Source organism: Mytilus californianus, unplaced genomic scaffold (genome assembly GCF_021869535.1).
Source record: "Mytilus californianus isolate M0D057914Y unplaced genomic scaffold, xbMytCali1.0.p SCAF_5, whole genome shotgun sequence".
In the NCBI taxonomy this organism is placed as follows: domain Eukaryota; kingdom Metazoa; phylum Mollusca; class Bivalvia; order Mytilida; family Mytilidae; genus Mytilus; species Mytilus californianus.
The window spans coordinates 24,624,191-24,646,266 of NW_026262701.1; the positions used below are offsets into that span (position 1 = coordinate 24,624,191).

The 22,076-nt window shown below is 31.6% G+C and overlaps 2 protein-coding genes across 2 annotated transcripts in view; one reads left to right on the forward strand and one right to left on the reverse strand.

Moving 5' to 3' along the window:
• The window catches only part of LOC127700799 (probable arginine--tRNA ligase, mitochondrial), a 31,473-nt gene extending 25,686 nt beyond the window's left edge, over positions 1-5,787 (reverse strand). Inside the window, exon 1 of the mRNA XM_052204453.1 lies at positions 5,639-5,787. Within this exon, the coding sequence (XP_052060413.1) occupies positions 5,639-5,674 (36 nt within the window). The 5' untranslated portion in view covers positions 5,675-5,787. The remainder of the gene's footprint in view (positions 1-5,638) is intronic.
• Positions 5,788-5,833: 46 nt separating this feature from the next.
• LOC127700807 (uncharacterized) lies at positions 5,834-21,858 on the forward strand. Its single transcript, XM_052204478.1, has 5 exons — positions 5,834-5,899; positions 8,173-8,436; positions 10,873-11,013; positions 13,900-14,123; positions 16,255-21,858. Exons 1-5 carry the CDS (start codon positions 5,851-5,853, stop codon positions 16,642-16,644), a joined length of 1,068 nt encoding a protein of 355 aa, XP_052060438.1. The 5' UTR covers positions 5,834-5,850; the 3' UTR covers positions 16,645-21,858.
• The last annotated feature ends 218 nt before the right edge of the window (positions 21,859-22,076 follow it).

The following is a 22,076-nucleotide window of genomic DNA, read 5'->3' on the forward strand; positions in this document are numbered from 1 at the left end:
AAATTGCCCGGAGAGATCCAACCCTGAACAGTTTGGGCAAAAATGGACACAATGTTCAAGCTTGAAACAGGTCTGAATTTGGATTGTAATTAAATATATGACATATTATAGGTTTCTGAATAAATGTAGTCAAAGAACTTGAAATTGGTTATATAAATTGAATTTATATTCAATTAAAAATTTCTTGCTGTTGTGCAATACACTGTGCTGTTGCACAATACTTAGTAAATCTGTTGTCAGACTATAAACAAATAAAGGGAGGTTATCTTAATAGATATAAACCAGCCAAGAAAGTTTAATGAAAACTGCTCAAAGCACTTTAGAGGTATTGTCAAAAAACTGGAAAATCCACCTTTTTTTAATGAATAAAACCCCATAACTCGGAAACATAAAATCTAAAATTTATAGAAATCAAAAGGCAGCTTACATCAATAGATATAAACAATTTACCAAAGTTTCATGAGAACTGCTGAAAGCATTTTTTAGTTATTGTCTGAAAACTGGAAAATCCCCCTTTTTCTAATGAATAAAACCCCATAACTCGAAAACGTAAAATCAAAAAATTTATAAAAATCGAAAGGGAGCTTATGTCAATAGATAAAAACAATTGACCAAAGTTTCTTGCAAATTGGAGAAAGCATTTTTTAGTTATTGTCCGAAAACTGGAACCCTCCCCCCCCCCCCCTTTTATAATGAATAAAACCCCATTTCTCTGAAACTTAAAATCTAAAATTTATGAAAAACGAAAGGGAGCTTTTATGCAAATTGGGTAAAGTGTTTTTGAGTTAATGTCCGACATGTTGACGACGGACGGACAGACAGTCAACGGTATACCATAATATGTCCCGTAAACAGGCCTATTATAATGCATTTATCTATTTCTTTTTCTAAAATATTACTGATTGAATTCTATCAAATTAGGTAAATATTTGTATGGAAAGAACATAAAACGGCGAAATGTTTTCTTAAATTTGTCATAAAATCATAAAATCTCCAATTTCAAATCCATAGATTTTTCTTAAAAAGCTATATATTGTTGATAAATAAATTTCAGTTTTAATTATGTAAAATAATAATATGGTCACTGACTTCGTATTTACGGTATACATAATTCAAAGTGGTATTCTAAGTGAAAAAATACCACAAACCCTCAAAATTAGAATAATCTATGGATTTGAAATTGGAGATTTGAAGATTTTAACATTTTAAGACCATTTTTTGTCGATTTTGTGTACTTTCTTTACAAATATTTAGTTGAAGAATTCAATAAGTAATATTTCAGTCATTAAATGAGATAAATGCACAATTCTTTGATTTTCAGTTATTGTCCAACAAGCTAAATTTTACCAAAATCTGGGATATAGCCCATTTACTGTTCCTTGATCCTTAAATGAATATGGATGAATATGCAATAAAAAACAATTATTGATAGGCAATAAACAATTGTTGATTATGTTTTATTATAAGCTTTCAAGACTATTGTGTATGCACAATTATAATAAAAACATATATAACAGAAATTAGTACCATCAACAATAATCAGCAGTAATTAACATTTTTTCAATTAACTGTGATCATAACCAGATTGAATTAAGTGATTACGACTGGTGTTACTTTGGTTCACGATCCTCAAACAATTGTTGAATAAACAAACCAATTACAAACATTGATTTGATTTAAACATGTCATCATGCATGCAGACCTGCCAACTTTTGAAAATCTCCATTGGGAATTTAGTGCGTGACCAGATTTTTTAGGGTTACAATTTTTGCGGTGTTTCTGTGTGCAGTGTTTTTACTCTTGACATAGTCTCATATCAAATGCATATCTCTTCTTTTTTCTTTAGGTAAACTGATGATGAGCTAATAATTTCTTTTTTGCATGATTCTTGTACTTATTAATTGGCAAAACAACTTAATGAAGAAAAATGGCCTAAAAAAATAAAGGAGACAACGTGAAGACCCCCCCCCCCCCCCTTTCCCCTCCAATGACCTTCTTATCTTTGCACCATGACTCAAAAGACCTAAACCTAAATATCCTAAAGTTTAGAAGGATGAAGACAGATATTGAGTTAGTCTATCAGTATCAATGAGTAAATTGATAAAATTTTAGTTATCTTTCTTTGTGTTCAGAGGTGCTCTTACCAGAGGCTTATGCACAGTAGAAGTGAATACAAAATGGCATCGATTATAAATAAGAACTGGACAGAAACACTATTTCAAAAATTTTAACGGATTTCAAGATAAACGCTGTTTTCTTATGAGTTCATTACAGTTTTTGTCTTTCAGTTAATTACGATTTAGTCATGAAACTACAGTAAACGTTGCAAATTGTGATCGAATGATAAATTGATTGCGACTGACCGATTCTGTTTACAAATTAATTAATTATGAGGATCGTTATGACCCATCAGATAGGCAGATTACCTGTAACAACAAATTATGACATCTGTTGTGACTGTTGATTAGCGTAGGGTCGTAAACTTGTCGTGAATATGTCTCCAGGTAAAGAAATTGATCAGAAAAACTTCGAAAACAGTAACCATTAATTTTTTCAGGAAGATTTTGTGAAAATTAGGATTTTGACTTGTTTTAAGATTCAATATTGGGATTCAGGTTGAGGCATGAAAATCGGGATGATAACGCCAAAAAATCGGGATAGTTGGCAGGTCTGTGCATGTCATGATGATTTCATAATTATATTGTTCCATCAGATTGTAAATATTTTTCCAAGTTATCATGGAAAATAACTTCATGTTTACATGCTTATGCTGCTTTAAAAGTGACAGTACAAATCATACTCCTTTTCGAATCGATTTAAAATAAATCATCTGAATGTTCTCCAATATGAGGGAGCAACCATTTAACTTCAAGGGGGGGGAGGGGGGGGGGGATTATGGTTTTTTGTCTGAGTCAGAAAAACATTTTTTTTTTGTTTTCTGACGCTTTCAATCAATTTATTTTTTTTTCAAAATTTAACACTATAATGTATATGGGGTAAATCTGGATTCAGAATATTTCTTTTTGTCAACTTCTAGACCACAATATTTTTTTTCATCAAATTGGGGATCAGAATATTTTTTTAGGAGAAAGCCATAACCGGATCGGTATGGGGCTGGAACGACCTAATGCCTTGTCTATAATTGCTTACATCCACTTCATTTGAATTTTGGCGGATAGTTGTCTCATTGGCAATCATACCAGATCTCCTTATTTTTATATTTAAAACTTTTACAAATTACAGTTGCCCATGTTTGTTTGTACTCTGACAGAGAAATTACGTGGCGTAAATGTAAGCGTACTTTCATTCCGCCGTGTATTTATTCCGGGTAACTGTTTTTCACTAGAGAATATTGGATGTAAATAGTGTGAAAGCGTCGATCTTGATATCGTTGTTTTGTTTATATTAGACCGGATTATTGTTTGTAAACATAAATAAATGGGTTAAAATTAAAATGATTTTCAAGGAAACAGTTTAATTAATCTGAGTCAATCTAGTAAATAATATTGATGATGATGAGGAGGATATTTTTATAACTCAAAATACTTTATCAATGATCAGGACATTGAACATGATACAAACCAAATTTAAAGAGCAGATGTGTTCTTACATAAAGTTTCAATTACAGAAGCATCCTTTGATATTGACATACAAGATATTATAAGTTATCTACATTGTACGTTCAAATCTGTAGATATGGATATTTTAACACCCTGAAGTATCCAAGTACACCCTGAGGCGAAGCCGAAGGGTGTACAGGGTACTGAAGGGTGTTAAAATATCCATATCTACGGATATGAAAGTAGATAACGAATTTATCCCCGGTCTTAGTCCAAATCTTGCGATTATTTAGAGAAATTCAACCACAAAATGTAACGTGAAAGCAACGTTTTTTTTCATTTTCTAAAAATCTTTTATTGAAATTTGGGAATTTAACATATCTTTTACGGGGTGTAGGGTACTACCTTTGGTAGAACCCTACAGGTAGTCAAATATAAGACGTTTTTAATACGGAGACAGAGAAACTGGAGTGGGTCGAATTTGGCAATCAATGTTGTGATAGTTACATCATAGACAGTGTGACGTCAACGTGGGTCATTTGCATAGCTAGGTCAGTAGTCCCATTCATAGACAATGTGGCAGCCAAGTGATGCATTTACTAAAATGAGTGCAAATGATCGACAAAATAAGATAACATCGTTAGTTGATTAAATATTTAATTACAGACATCATGAATAATCTACAGAATTCTATATTTCACAAGGAACAACCATGGAACTAAGGAAAACGCGTGTGACGTCCCCCGGGGTAATGGATAGCAACGTCCAGGTATATGGGTTAGCAACACCCAGGGGCTATGGGTTTTGTAACGACGTGCGTTATCCAATCAAAATCCTAGAAATATACTAAGCCGGGGATAAGATTTAATATCCAAGATTCCAAGTCGACCGAAAAGCAAATACATAGAAAAACTTCGGCAATTCAATAAATAGAAATATTACAATTAGTGACAATTTAAAAGCATATGATTTTATAAATTTGCATAGAAAAATTATTTAAATCTCATTCGTTAATAAGCATTATTGTGTTATGGCGTGTTCAAAATGAGTACTAATCACTTCATCAATGAATGGATCTAAAGCACTAGTATAATTAAGGTTCATCATAACAAATGGACAAATATGGCCGTATTTTCACCTCAAAAACTACACTGTGTACAGACTTACCTGAGCAGTTTGGAAAGTTTTAAGGCCTGGCATCCACTAGATATATAAAAGTTAAATGTATTTTGTATATCAGAAAGGTAAAATCGTTTTTGGATTTTAATGGGCATTTTTTTTCATTCCTGCAGAAGGTGTAAAAATAAACTAAGTTGGGATACAACTTTGAGATGCTCCCTCTCAGGTAACAACTGGTTTGTATTGTATTGATTGTACTTGATTGGCATGGACAATAGATATCTACACATCTATAGGTGAGTTAAAGGTAGTAACTGAGTGGACAGTATCAAATGCAATTCAGGTGTTTGTTTATTTTTACACCTTCTGCAGGAAGGAAAAAAAATGCCCATCAAAATCCAAAAACGATTTTATCTTTCTGAAACACAAAATGCATTTAACTTTTATATATCTAGTGGATGCCAGACCTTAAAACTTTCCAAACTGCACAGGTAAGTCTGTACACAGAGTAGTTTTTGATGTGAAAATACGGCCATATTTGTCCATTTGTTATGATGAACCTTAATCCCGCCTGGTATAAAATAACTAGTGCAATCATTCCGGTACAAAATCACTAGTGTTATCATTCCTGATTCAAAAACACTAGTGTGAACATTCCTTGGATGAAAACTCTCCACTTTTTACATAAATCAACTATGCAATTTTCAAATACACTAAAAACTATTAAGCCACATTTTATATATATTTCCCCTTCGAAAAAACCTTTTTAGAACCTTATAATGACTGGTGGATGTTTTACACTGGACCTGGATAGAAAACCCTAGTGATTTTTTGTTGGTGGATAAAAATCACTGGGGATTTTATTCCTCCGGATAAAGTACACTGGCGGAATCAAACCACTGTTACACAAACACAGCCAGTTTTGGAAAATACTCATTAATGATTGGTTTAAGACTTGCCATTTTTGCAAATTCCCTTCGCATGTAAACCGACATCGTAGCAACCTCAAAGTTTGATTTTGTTTAGTCTGGATCTAATTTATGAAGAAATGCGGAACGTCGAGGATTCTATTGGGTATGGGGAAAGGAACGATATTTTCTGTTATGGCATTATCATATTCTGCAATAATTATTTCCGGTATTTTATGATGGCGATTCAGTATCTGCAGCTGATGTTGATTTTCCTACCATTTGTAATTGGATCATCATCATATTATAAATGTAATTTAGGGTCAAAGTTTACAGCCAACAGTTCATAACCAAAAGATTGCATCACCTATATTTTTGCTATATATATACTCAAAGGGAAGACTTTTTTCAATACATATCTGACAATTGTTATAATTTTAAAAATTTAAATAAATCTTCTAAATTTTTATGGCTCTTGACTCAAGAAAATTAACTCTTATGGAATAACTGGGCTGTTATATTTGTGACTGTTTTGAATTAAGGAGATCAGGTATGCATATTGACACTAAGTCAAGTAAATGATTTGAGAATGAATGCATATAATGTAATTTTATTCTTTTATTCACAATATATATGTGGTTTTTGGCTCTGATTCTGACCAATGCTAATATACTAAATATATATTTTCAAGTGACTTATTATTGTTGTTGTTACCAATTATGTAAATCAATTGTATCTGATTTTATGCCCTTTATGGGCCCTGTAATTTGGGAAATAAAATATTCTATTCTATTCTATTCTATACTCAATAACTCTGTATATATAAAACACACATGTTTTCAAAAAAATTATTTTGAAAGCATTTTACCAACCATGACTGAAAAAATTCTTAACAGACACATTATTATCTTGATCCGAATCAAGGACTTTCTAAAGGGCCCAAACTAGGCAACTTTTGGAGTGGGACATGTAAAAAGTTATACATTAAGGTTTATGTCACCCCTTCTGTAGACTGTAGCCTGTAGGCCAGTGTTACTGTATTACAAAATTTTCAAGTTGCAATATTATCTGATTATCAAAACAGCAAAAAAATCAAATACAAGAGACAAGAGACATGCCACTAAGATAAAATAAGAAATTTTTTTTTTCAAATTTTAATAACTTTCTTAAACTATCCTGGATTTGTACCATACTTGGACAGAAGCGTTGTTTATGATCAAAAGATAGTATTCAAAAGTAAATTTTGTTAAAAAAAAATCCTGTTTATCCGTATTTTACTTATAAATGGACTTTTTTATATAGATTAGACCGTTGGTTTTCCCGTTTGAATGGTTTTACACTAGTAATTTTTGGGGCCCTTTATAGCTTATTGTTCGGTGTGAGCCAAGGCTCCGTGTTGAAGACCGTACTGTGACCTATAATGGTTTACTTTTATAAATTTTGACTTGGATGAAGAGTTGTCTCATTGGCACTCATACCACATCTTCTTATATCTAATTAGTTTTTCTGCCAGTTAACATTACATTCACTCTGGTTAAAGTTTTTAAAACTTTAATAACTTTCTTAAACTATCCTGGATTTGTATGACACTTGGACAGAAGCTTGTTTATGATCAAAAGCTAGTATCTAGAAGGAAATTTTGTAAAAAAAATTCCTGTTTTTTCGTATATTACTTATAAATGGACTTAGTTTTTCTTCCAGTTAACGTCACATACAGTCTGCAGTTAAAGTTTTTAAAACATTTATTAGATTCATAAACCATCCTGGATTCTTACCAAACTTGAACAGAAGCTTCTTACATTCAAAAGATAGTATCTAGAGGAAAATTTTTAATAATTATTTCCCCATTTTTGTTGAGCCTGCGACTAACAGCAAAAGTAGGCGAGACACTGGGTTCTGTGGAACCCTTACAATTTTTTTTTATGTTAGTTACAATGTATGTCACAATGTAATTCATGTGAATGCCCTTACAATTGTATACATGTGACATAAATAATATCAAATCAAATCAAATTATTTTATTGGTGTAAATTCCAAAACAGGAATGATACCAGCTGACATTTACAAAATACAAATACAAAAACAGACAAAAATAAACAAAAAACAAATATACAGAGATATGTTTTCTCAATGATAAGAGACACATATTTTATATCTACATTGCGTGGAGGTGTTATTCATACTATATTATCACTTCAAGCTATTACAATAAGCTTTAATATCATGAAAATGTCTCATTTGAAAATGTTATCCTTAGATCTTATCTTTATCATTGTGTTTATGTTGCCATCAAACAAAATAAAAATGTTTCAGTGCACATGGGGCCATATGAAGTTTAGATAAAGTCTTAAATTTATTTAAGCAAGATTCATCAACAGATTTTGTGTCATACAAGACAGGAAATTAGGATATTTGAATTTATTTTTTATGGATCAAAGATCCCTGGTCATGCTGGTTTTTTTGCTAAAACAGTTTGCATCAACAAGTGGCATATTTAAGTATTTTAGACGATGATATAAAATTTATATCGAATTAGACTGAAATTTAAAAATCTTTTTTCATATTCGTGATATTTATAATTCCAGATTACTACATGGATGAGAGATGTGGTGAAGAAATTAATATGCAAGATGATGATATTGAAACAGGAACCCTAGATCTAACAATTTTTCTAACCTATAAGCCAAGCATGAACTGCCAGCTAACAATTAAGGCTCCTGATGACAAGCAAATCATGATATATTTTACAGAAATTGATATGAAAGAGAAAAAGCGAAGATATGGAAACACTTGCGAAGATTATCTGGAATTATTTGATGGATCAACTACATCTAACAATAGTGTTCCAGGTATTTGTTTTGTACATCTAACAAAAGTGTTCCAGGTATTTTTATGCCCCCGCTGTAGCGGAGGGGGCATTAAGTTTTACCCTTGTCTTTCTGTCATGTCTGTACGTCCATTCGTCCATACATTCCAAAATTGGTTTCTGTTCTCTAACTTTAGTTTGCCTCAACAGAATACTATGAAACTTATACACAATGCTTATTACCATAAAACACAGATCAAGTTTGAATTTGGGTGGCATCACTTTTACTGTTCTAGAGTTATGCCCTAAAGTTGCAAATGGAAAAATTGCTGATTTTTTTGTTTCCGTTCTCTAACTTTAGTTTGCCTTAACCAAATGTTATGAATCTTATACACAAGGCTTATTACCACAAAACACAGATCCAGTTTGAATTTTGGTGGTGTCACTTTTAGCGTTTTAGAGTTATGCCCCTTTATAAATGGAAAAATTGCTGAATTTTTTTTCCGGTTCTCTTACTTTAGTTTGCCTCAACCAAATATTTTGAAACTTATACACAATGCTTATTGCCCAAAACACAGACCAAGTTTGAATGTTGGTGGCGTCTTTTACCATTCTAGTACAAATGGAAAAATTGCTGAATTTTTCGTTTCTGTTCTCTAACTTTAGTTTGCCTGAACCAAACGTTACGAAACTTATGCACATTGCTGATTACCTCAAAACACAGATCAAGTGTGAATTTTGGTGGCGTCACTTTTAGTGTTCTAGAGTTGTGCCCTTTACAAATGGAAAAATTGCTGAATTTTTCATTTCTGTTCTCTAACTTAAGTTTGCCTCAACCAAATGTTATGAAACTTATACATAATGCTTATTACCACAAATAAGTAACAATTATAGTACAAATTTGGGTAGCGTCACTTTTACTTTTCTTGAGTTATGTTCCTTTATAATGCTATATGCAAGCAGGGGCATCATCTGTGTCCCATGGACACATTCCCCATTTATTTGTCATACATCTAACAAAAGTGTTCCAGGTATGTGTTATCATACATCTAACAAAAGTGTTCCAGGTATGTGTTATCATACATCTAACAATAATGTTCCAGGTATGTGTTATCATACATCTAACAATAGTGTTCTAGGTATGTGTTATCATACATCTAACAATAGTGTTCCAGGTATGTGTTATCATTCATCTAACAATAGTGTTCCAGGTGTGTGTTATCATACATCTAACAATAGTGCTCCAGGTATGTGTTATCATACATCTAACAATAGTGCTCCAGGTATGTGTTATCATACATCTAACAATAGTGTTCCAGGTATGTGTTATCATACTACATCTAACAATAGTGTTCAAGGTATGTGTTATCATACATCTAACAATAGTGCTCCAGGTATGTGTTATCATACATCTAACAAAAGTGTTCCAGGTACAAATGAAGTACAATGTATGTGTTGCCATTATACATCTAACAATACATACAATAGTCATGATAGTGTTCCAGGTATTTGTTGTCATTGTATATCTAACAATGGTGATTCAGATATTTGTTGTCATAATACATCTAACAAAAGTGAGAAGTAAGTAGAAAACAATGTGCTACTTTTATTTACAAACATTTCCAACTTTATTATATAAAGTAAAATTCTTGATTCTGGAAAGTGCTATAAAAATACAATGATAAACACTGATGATATTCCTGACATGATACTAGGACTGGAGAGAGGGGGGATGGGGTGTAATTTAAATTGTTTAAATCGGATCACCTCCCATATAATCAGCCAGTAAAAGAAATAATATTGATAATGATAGCTGAATGGTTTTTTTATTATCTGTTTCATAAATTGTGTTTCATCATACAAAAAGGGATATGGTGTATAAATGCATATATCACAAATCCCTACACACACTACAAGTAAAGGAAAGAGGTCCTGACAAGACAAAATGTAAAACAATTCAAACTGACTGATTTATGAGAAAACAATAAACTGAAAACAAATATGACAGTTATGTACAGCAACCAACGACAATCATTAAATCACAGGCTTATAACAGACAAATATAGTATGTGGTAGGGTAAAATAAAGATGTTTGTGGGTACCCAACACTACCCCCAACCTGGGACAGTGGTGTAACAGCACAACATAAGAACATATTGTGAGTTGGAAATTGCTTGACTAATCAAAATTGATAACAATATGTTTATTTCATGAAACCAGAAAATGCATTTGAAAAGCTGCCTTTATAAATATTTAATAAATGTAGTTATTATAATCTAAAAACTATCTATTAATGTTTCCACAAAACTTGTTGATTTTTTATCTTAATCCATAATCCTAGCACAAAATGTTATATATTTATTGTATGTACAACCAGACTTATATTTTACCTTTTATAAGAAATAGTATATAAGATTCAATATATTCATGGTAAAGGTAAAAGGTTATTTTGATAATAGATATACCTGTATTTGTATAGGTTCTGATTTAAAGATATGTGGTGACTATGAGCCAAAGACAGCTTATTACACTAGTGGACAATATCTGACTCTTAGGTTCACCAGTGACTATAGAAGACAAGATAGAGGATTTGTACTTTTGTTTACTTCATTTCATACAGGTATACATGTGCATTTATAATACAAAATAACAATTTGTTGTGATTGTTCCATACAACAATTTTAGATATGAAAATTGAATTGGAACCAATCCATCAAACTCAAATTTAGAAATACACTTTTAAGTCAAGTTATTGAAGTTTTTCATATTTACAATATTTGTACTTCTATTTGCCAGATATTTGATCTATTGTATACCTGAAAGTATAAAATATACTTTTATTATACATATGTACAACTATAAATTTTCTGTTTTCTCATTGCCTAAAAGCATAGGGAATCTTCTTTTGTAAAACATCATTATCACTGCAGGAAAAATCATTAGAGGTTAATATAAGATTTGTAACAGCTTTGGTGTACCTAATTATATATGTATAGTATAAAATTGAGAATGGAAATGGGGAATGTGTCAAAGAGACAACAACCCGACCATAGAGCAGACAACAGCTGAAGGCCACCAATTGGTCTTCAATGCAGCGAGAAACTCCCGCACCCGGAGGTGTCCTTCAGCTGGCCCCAAACAAATATGTATACTAGTTCAGTGATAATGGACGTCATACTAAACTCCAAATTATAGACAAGAAACTAAAATTAAAAATGATACATGACTAACAAAGGCCAGAGGCTCCTGACTTGGGACAGGCGCAAAAATGCGGCGGGGTTAAACATGTTTTTTGAGATCTCAGCCCTCCCCCTATACCTCTAGCCAATGTAGAAAAAACAAACGCACAACAGTACGCACAGTAAAACTCAGTTCAAGAGAATTCAGAGTCCGATGTCAGAATAGGAAACAAAAGAAAATAAACAAAATGACAATAATACATAAATAACAACAGACTACTAGCAGTTACTGACATGCCAGCTCCTGACCTCAATTAAACTGATTGAAAGATTATGTCTTCATCATATGAATATCAGGCACAATCCCTCCTGTTAGGGGTTTAGTATTATACCGTCATAAAATATATGAGAAGAACATAACCCGTGTCATGCCAACAACTGGTTTTAGAATAAATATGTTTAATCCGATGCAAAGACCCTATAAGTGAATCAATATTAAAGCCAAAATATGCAATCTTTAATGACCTGACAACAGTATCGTAACTATATCCCTTCTTAATAAGTCTGTTTAAAGATTTTGTTAGCTTTTGAGGTGAATACTGACATTTTTGTGCTTTGTAAAGAATATTACCATAAAAGATTGGATGTGAAATACCCAAACGTATAAGATGTCTGCATGTTGAGTTATATTTACGAATGATGTCCTTATACCGATGATAAAATTTAGTAAATGTTTTGACTAGTTTATGATATCGAAAACCCTGGTGTAATAATTTTTCAGTAATACATAAATTTCTCTCGCTAAAATCTAATACATTGTTACATACACAAGCGAATCGTACAAGTTGAGATATATAAACACCATAAGATGGCCACAAGGGAACGTCACCATCTAAAAATGGATAATTAACGATAGGAAATGAAAAATCATCTCTTTTATTATAAATTTTTGTATTAAGCTTCCCGTTAATGATATAGATATCAAGATCGAGGAAAGGACAGTGGTCATTGTTAGTATTAGCTTTATTTAAAGTAAGATCAACAGGATAAATTTTTTTAGTATACATACTGAAGTCGTCATTATTGAGAGCCAATATATCATCCAAATATCTAAAAGTATTGTTAAATTTTTGTATCAGATGTTGTTTCGATGGGTCTTTGCTGATTTTAGTCATAAATAATAACTCATAACAATACAAAAACAGGTCCGCAATAAGTGGTGCACAGTTAGTGCCCTTTGGAATTCCGATAACTTGACGATATACGGAATCTCCAAAGCGAACAAAAATGTTATCAAGTAAAAATTCAAGGGCAGATATAGTATCAATGCATGTCCAATTGACTTAGTTCTTTTGTTTGTTGCTACTAAAAAATGACCTAAAAGAGTTTGAACATATGTATTCGCATTCCGACTTTTTAAATGCCCATTTAATTAGGTGTGTGAATTTTATCTTAAATGTAATGTAATGGGTAATTTCTGTGAGCTATTTAAGGGATGTATATTTAAAAAAAAATTGGATGATCAAATGAATATCAACCATGACTTTTGTCATTAAAGTGTTTCAATAAAGCAGAAAAAGCTGAAATATGCAATATGGTCAGTCAGAACCTACAACAAATTTTGATCACCAATTGGTAAAATCAGAACCAATGTTCTAATGGATTTATTTTACAATATCAAAATATTAGAATGACACTGAGAATTAGAAAAAGGCATTTTTCGGAGAGAAAAAAATTGCAAGAAAAGGCATTTTTTTGCAAAAAGGGGATTCTAGATCTGCATGCATTTCATAAGGGCTATTCCATTAAAATGTATATGGGAGGGTAGGAAGGGACTTTCAAAATATCCCTACAACCAACAACCATTTCTTAGATAATTTTGCATAATGGTAATAGAAGCATACTGAAAAAAGACCCATGACCCACATTCAATAATTAAACTTCCCTTCCTACCCTCCCACATACATTTTAATGGAATAGCCCTAATAATATTAGAATATCTGCTCTCTTAAAATACTTCCTCTTGTTGTGGCTGAGAGAATAGCCAAATTCTTATCAACACATATTATATGGATGAGAGAATTTATTTTATTTCCATACTTAATAAGCCCTCCAGGATTTATGGCTTTGTATATTTAACTTTTAGGATAAGAGAATAAGTTTTATATTTCTAGAAATGTTTAAAACTGCAATTTCTAATGGTGTATTCAATTGATATATTCATTTTAAAAAACAAATTAACATTATTAAAAGTATTAATAATAGAACTTATTGCACTGAAAACTTGTTTTTGATCTCTATTCAATAATATTTTATGATCCATTTAGGTCTTTGTAATGGGACAGAAGAGTTCCAATGTCAACAAGGACAGTGTATATCTAAATCTTTCCAAAATGATGGTTACAGTCAGTGTGGGGACTACAGTGATGAACTTATAACCAATACAGACATGGATTACTATGCTGTTGGTGCAGTGGTAGTAATCATATGTATAATTGTTGCTACATGTTATATCTGTAAAAGACATAAACAAAGAGGAGCTGTCATCAAGGTATTTCATGATCAATTGAAATATCCCCTCCCCCACCCCTCACAGCAGTGAGGGAGACATTAGCCATATACTTTTTCATCTTTTACACATCCTTGAAATTTGAATAGAATGATCATATTCAAGTAGTTTGTAAAAAAAATGCTGCAAAAATGAATTCTTAGATATCAAATAATAATTGGGGTAAATTTTAAATAATTGTTGAAAATGGGGTGGATTTTTATGAACGTTTCTTAATTTACTCAATTTTGAGTAAAACAACTGTAAACTTTTTTTCAATTAATGATGCAGAAAGGAAAGTCATGGATGAATTCTTAGATTTCATCAAATAGTTTTTAAGTAAATGTTAAAGCTTTTTTTCAATTGAAAATTGTAGAATTCCAGCATTTTGTCTTTTCTTATAGTTTGTGCAATATATTAGTTAGAAATAAACCTATTAAATATATTTCCATTTATAATGTTGGTTAATTCAACAAACATTCGTTTGCTAAGTGATGCTTTTATAAGCTCTTATTTTTAGTGAACCTTGTGATCTTTATATAAAAGTACAGCGACCCTATGTAATTTTGTGACTGTTTTAGTGCACAGTTAATTTTTAATGAGGAAAAGTTGATGATGAATGTTCTATACTCAGAGCTCGAGGTAATGCAGAGATTTGACAATCTAGAGGGCATGACATTAAAAAAAACAAGCAAAATAACACACAGAACAGAAAATATAAAATGTTATTAACCAATGACTAAAAATACATTATAAATTGTCCAGTTAATACAATTCTGTGTGTTTGAGAACTGGTCGTCAATACAGGTCTAATACAGAAAAAACAGTTAATACAGAATGTGTACTGGTCGTAATACAGGATTTCAACTTCTGGGTTTTGGTTCAAAAAGGTGTCAGAAAATGGATATGTGTATTACGTGAAATATTAGATTTCAATAAGTTTGATGTTAGAGTTATTGTTATTTGTCATATGCTATACTATTTTATTCTTTGAATATATACAATTATGGACTGTGGAAAGGGTGAATATCTAGAATTGTCAATCGTAAAAGATTATTTCTCCAAGGGTGCTGTCCGAAGTGAGAGAAATTTGTAGGGTCGATAATCTTGGATATGCACCGCTTTGAATGGGCCACATTTGTTTAATTATACCAAAGGGCCCCCCGAACCATTGAAAATACCTGTAAAAGAAACTCTTTTATGTGCCTTACTGTAGTAACAAATTGTCAAAATACTTATGCAAGAGATTTATTTTTGTGACTTAAAAAGCCTATGTACAACAAACGCAGACTCTTTCTGTAAAATATTGGTGGCCCTGAAAGTGGCTGTTTGTGATAGCTATCCTCGGCACCAAATGGATTTCAAATACTTGTTTCTTCGTCACTCAAGTCAACGGACATGGCACATTATTAATTTTTAGGGCTATCCATTATTCCTTGCATTAAAATGATTATTAACCCAAATAGTTCATATTGATCCTGTATGAGTCTTCCTAAAACGTGTTTATCCTCAGTCAGCTTTGGTGGTTAATTTAAGTCATTGGTTAATAAAGGTGTCATAAAATGGATGTTTTCATCTTAATCATGTATAATGTCCTCATTCAGTTGTATTGGGTCTCGATTAGCTGTATTGGCCCTCGACTTCGCCACGAGCCAATACAAATAACCACAACCCAATACGACTGTACTTAAACATAATACAGGATTAATATGAAAACACCCATTTACTAACACTATATTATTGCTTGCTTCATAAAAAGCATATTCAAAACAAAATCATGATTTAAACTTAAACTGGACATTGCTTAAAACTGCTTATATGACTTCTGCTAAATTAACATCCACATATATACTTTAATGCAATTTTATTACAATGTCAATTTCCTTTGTCTTTATTACTTTTCTGAGCTCACCAGAAAAATCATGCATCACTTATTTCTAAATACTATCAATCAAAACTGATGTTTTATGATATTATTATCTGTATTAAGAAAAACTTGATATTCCTCACAGATAAGAAAGTAAAGTTGGGATAGGTGTAGTATATTCACCATTGTTAGCGGGTTCAAATTAAGCTGTAGTGTACTTGTATTTAATAAGTGTAATTTATTCTTTTTTTTCTATGAAATTCACAGAGATCGGGAAATCAGTCAGAAATACCACTAACTTCGCAACCAGTTTCTCAGCCATTTCATGGACAACAACCTGGATATCAACAACCACCAGCAGTATATCAACACCAACCAGCAAGCTATCCACAACAACAACCAGGATATCACCCACAGTCTGGATACCCACCACAACCTGTATATACTGATCACATAGGACATCCTCAACCAGGATATGTGCCACTGCCAGGGAATCCTCAACCAGGCTATGTGCCACTGCCGGAGAAGCTGCCACAACCAAGCTACCAACCACCACCCGGATATCCTTCTCAACCAAACTATCACCCAGGATATCATTTAGTAGATCCCCCACCGTATACAGAAAGTCCATATCCTTCAGCCCCACCAAAACAGTAAAGATAAAAGGCAGATTTCATGCCTCAGTGTGTGGCTAGGGTTTTAACTATGTTTGTTATTCTGAAATGTATTTATAATAGTTGTCCTGACGTTTTTCAGAATGTTAACATATTTTATGCTAAATTATGGTGAGTAGAAAAAAGTAAGAAGATACCAGGGGATTAATATAAACAAATATCAATGAGTTCCTAGGAACTTTATAATTTTGCTGTTTGACATCTGTTTGTCTAATTATTTGTGGTATGTTTCAATTGGCATACTTTTGATGTAATTTATAATATTCCTCTGATCCAGAAAATTTCATGAAAGTTGTACATTTTTGTATGAATTAGATGCAATGTTGGGTTTTAAAACTCTTTTAGACAGCAACCTAATGACACAAAAAAACATTTAGAAGTCAACATATAATTGTCAATGATATACAATCACTGAAGAGATTCCATTCAGATGGGCACATGAACATTATTAAATTGGTTTAACCTTTTTCTTTTTCAAATCTCCTCTTTTTAATCTTAATCAGTGAAAAAGAATAAAGTTGCATACAAGAACATACAATGAAATGCAGTTATCTCTACAATTACCAGTGTGAAGTATTACAAAACCATATTAATCAGAATGTTCATAGCAACTAAAGCAAGTCAAAAGTATTTGACCTCTACTGATATGAAATATTAAGTCCTATACTCTGTTCTATGTTACTTTGTAGATATTTTACTTAATTTTGGTGTGGATATATGGAGAATTAATTTACAGGACTAAAATTTAATGAATGCTAAATTTGTCCTAACTTTTGTCTGATATGTCTGTAAGACTATATATTTAAGGTGTCGTAATAAGATTTAATGAGCCCAAAACTTATGCCATTTAGATTTTGTTTATTTTAATTTTTTTAAACTTTACAAATAAAATTCTTGAGAAATTACAAAAAAAAATAATTTTGTCTTGGAGACACTGATTTAGAAATTTCATTCTTAATCTTTTAATGTAAGTCAGTTAGAGTCAGAACCCACAAAAGTACAAAGTCCAACACTGTATATATCACAACGTTTACACATATAATCTGAAGGTGCCACTGGAAACTGAGCTCTTACATAAAAATGCTTAATGATATTAAGTGCTCAAAAAGGCAAGTTTCAGTTTATATTGCCCCATTTCTGGTAATGGGTGTATGCCTGTCATGACCCTATTGAGGTGTGCCTGAATTCAGAATTTGACTTATGCCTTCAATCTATATATACCAAAATATCCCAACAAGAAAAAGGTGCAAGTTGTGCTAATATATTGTGCTGTCTGAATTGTCTATTTTTATTCAAAAGGTAAAAAAGATGCAAATATCTTGATTTATGTACTTTATTATATATATGTATTGTGTGTAATTATATATTTTATAAATTATTCTCCTGTTTTGCTGTCGTTAGTCTACAGATTAACTAATGACTGTTGAAAAGTTTTTATATATTTATAAATTTTTAACCAGATAAAATTAAAAAGAAACTCATAATCAGTCAGCCAATCATCCAAATAAAAAATACATAATAAAATAATGTGTAAGTTTTTCTCTCATTCTGAGCCCGTTTATACTTTCCCCTTTTTTATAATCAATGCGTGGTTCATTGATCTCAGTACTTCGTTGGTCAAAATTCAATTATTAAGTCCCATTTTCTTGCTTTCCTCTGAATTAGCTATTGTTATGTCACTAAAAAGTTGGCCATGCCTGATGATGTCACACAAAAAAAAAACTTACCTTTTTGCAGATTATTGAAGTTGATCTACTTAATGTCTAAATATCATCAAAGGAACCCATTCGACGACCATATCTCATACAATACAATATTTCTCAACTCTCAACATATAAATTAAAAATATTTAGAATTTGAAAATGAGTTGAGCTAATAAACGACCCTGCAAATGTGGAATTTTCAAACTTCAATTGTTTGAGTAAATCAAATGTGTATGTATTGCTAAATGTAATACTTTTGAAAGTATAATAAGAAAAATAATGTCTGCTTCATATATTATAAATACATTAGCTTACAATAGGAATAGATTTCATTTTAGTCCATTTTCTAGAAATTTGTCACCTTTTTCGAACTATTTTCATCATTTTATATGTGGCTACACCCCTCACCCATTGACATTTTGGTTGAAAAGTAAAGAATATGATATATAACAAAAATTTAAAAAAAATAGTTGTGGATGAGGGGTGGTGCCACTGTTAATTTTTCAGAAAACTGTCATAAATTTTGCTCAAGTATGCCAAAAAAATATGTATCTCACTTAATGCAGTGGTAGAATCTATTTGCATCAAACGCTATTATGAACAAAATAAAGACTATCATAAATGAATGATATGTTGTTTGTTAACTGTATATGGCACAATATATTCATGACATGATGAGGACAAATATGCAATTTTGATATCATTACATGTTTTGAACAACTGGACACCATTTTTATCAGCATTGACCTTATACCACATCCTGTGTGTTCAACAGTTAAAGTTGAAAAAACCAAATCTTTCAATTATATATTATAGTGATTGTTATTTCCAACATTGTTGTTAGTGATTAAAAACATTGATATATTTATTATTGAGTGTGTTGGTAGCTCATGTACTCGTTTGAAAAAGGCTAGAGTGTGATATATACATTGATATAAGATAGTATTATTTGAGTAGAATTTATATATTTTTTTTTATGTTATGAGTATTTACAATAGATGGTCAGTATTGTTATTAAATCAAATTTAAATATGGATGCAAAAGCTTGTTCTGTAAACTGTTGATTCATATGCATATTATGATTAGGTATTAAGTTTTATTGAGCTTTCAGGGACTGGGAGCAGATCAGGGGTTACGATGAAAAGGGGGCATAATTGTTTGTAATGGTAAATATAGCTGCCAGTATAACAAGGTAAATTTTTATGCCCCACCTAGGGGCATTATGTTTTTCGGTCTGTTCGTTTGTTCATCCGTTCGTCCGTCTGTCCCGCTTCAGGTTAATGTTTTTGTAGTTTTTGATGAAGTTGAAGTCTGATCAACTTGAAACTTAGTACACATGTTCCCTATAATATGATCTTTCTAATTTTAATGCCAAATTAGAGTTTTGACCCAAATTTCACCGTCCACTGAACATAGAAAATGATAGTGCGAGTGGGGTGTCCCGCTTCAGGTTAAAGTTTTTGGTCAAGGTAGTATTTGATGAAGTTGAAGTCCAATCAACTTGAAACTTAGTACACATGTTCCGTATGATATGATCTTTCTGATTTTAATGCCAAATTAGAGTTTTGACCCCAATTTCACTGTCCACTGAACATAGAAAATGATAGTGAGCGTGGGGCATCCGTGTACTATGGACACATTCTTGTTTTGACAATTTTATTTTCCAATCAAAGGGGGCTTACATTCTTTATTGATGTAAACTGCATAGTAACTATATTATCCTTTACGACTCACAAAAAAGATGAAGTGCAAGGTCATCGATCTACTTGCCGCAATACATGTACTGTGTTACAAACCTAGATAAAGCCGATGAGGAAGGCATTACTCTTCTAAAAAAAGCTTTATTTTTAAATATCATAGTAAGCTGAGTGGTTAAGGTTGCTGGACACAATGCAGGCGGTGTTTAATATCATGTCACAGAAGCATAGGTTGAAATCCTGTTGAGGTAAGAAGAAAAGTTTGTGGTGATCTATATTTTAGACAAAGTATATATATACGACATAGTTATTTTAGATTAGTATTTTTGTACCTCATTTTAAGTTCATGTACTTTTTTTAACAAATAGCTATTTATATTTTATTTTACATTGATAAAGTTTTTTGTCAATCAAATTTACTTGTGATAAAAATGATCTGTCTTAAAATGCTACTAGGATATTATTAAGTGTAACCATTGTTTTTGTGTTAGTGAAATGTTTTTGACTCATCTGGACAAAAGCCCAGTGTCAAAATTAGCTATAATTGCCATTACTAAGCATCCATAGTCTGTTGTCACTTTTCTTGTCTGTCTACATTTTTAAAACCATCTTCAAATTCTAATCTGAAATCCCTTGGCCAATTGAAATCAAACATTATCTGATTTTGACCTAATTACAATCCTTAAAATTAACAAATTTCAATAAAATAACATTTTTTTCAGTCAAAACAGCTTTCTGATAAATTTTCAGTTTACATAGAATTCTATTCCATTTTCAGTCATACCTCTTTCTGTTCTGTTTTCAGTTGTAGCAGAGATTTTGTTCCGTTTTTAGTTGTAACAGCTTTCTGTTTTATTTTCAGTCATCTTAGCAGATATGTAGCTGATATTTGATTTATAACTTTGTACTATTATTAGTCGTGTCATTCTGAGTTTTATATTGGTTGACGTACTTTCAATATGATAATGGCTATTTCATTACGATAACAGTTAGACAAGTATGAGTTGTGTTTTGTTTACCTCCTTTCCACCTAGTTACAATCAGGAAACAGCCTGCTATTCATTTTTCAGCAATCTTAGAAAACATTAACCTGAAATTTTTTTTAATTTATTTGTGAAATGAGTAATTATTATAGATAATATAATTATTTCGTTCCAGTGGACAGACTAAACTGTGAATGTTTCATTTAGACAATTTTGATAAAGCAACTTGGCCTTATCAAAGGTTTGGCTGGATTAGGAAAAACCCTATCTAATTATTTGCTGAAATGGTTTCGGAAAAATATTTTTTGCATTAATTTGAATCAAAATATTACATTTAAATAATAAGTTTTCGGCAATTTATTGGGAAAATGCTTCCCACTAAAGACTAGCTGTACATGGGGATCCCCAGCCAATTTCATGGTGAATTGTTGTAAATAACATTTGATTTAACACAAAATGTTGTGTTATTCATTGAATACACTCATACTAACCAGATTAGACCAGGTATTTGAAACTCCTGCTTAAATATTTTTGAATTGAGTTTCAGAATGGTTTTCAGCTTCAAAAGCCCTGCCATGCTCTTTAAAATCTTACATGAAGATTAGTCAAGATTATTAACTGATACCATGTGATATAAGCTATACAGGCTCCTTGGAAGTTTTTAAAGTATAAATTGTTTATTTAATTTTTGATAAATGTTGATTGTTATAGATTTTTATTATGATGACATTGTCTGAGGTTGTTTACTAAGTTATTATCCTGTACACAAAGTAATATCATGTTAAAGTTGTGCAATAAAATAGTTTTAATGTTTATCAGAGAGATTTTTGTATTTTTTATACAACTGCAAAAAAAATTTGCGGTCGTATATTGGTATGACGTTGGCGTCGTCGTCCGAAGACACATTGGTTTTCGCACTCTAACTTTAGTTTAAGTGAATGGATCTCTATAAAATTTTACTATAAGTTTCAATACCACAAAAGGAAGGTGGGGATTGATTTTGGGGGTTATGGTACCAACAGTAAAGGAATTG

Excerpts from the sequence above, each read along its gene's own strand:
- LOC127700807 (XM_052204478.1), top strand. The coding sequence starts at position 5,851 with ATGTTGATTTTCCTACCATTTGTAATTGGATCATCATCATATTATAAA. Across the intron at positions 5,900-8,172 it reads ATCATCATCATATTATAAAT|ATTACTACATGGATGAGAGA; the intron begins GTAATTTAGGGT and ends TTATAATTCCAG. Across the intron at positions 8,437-10,872 it reads ATCTAACAATAGTGTTCCAG|GTTCTGATTTAAAGATATGT; the intron begins GTATTTGTTTTG and ends GTATTTGTATAG.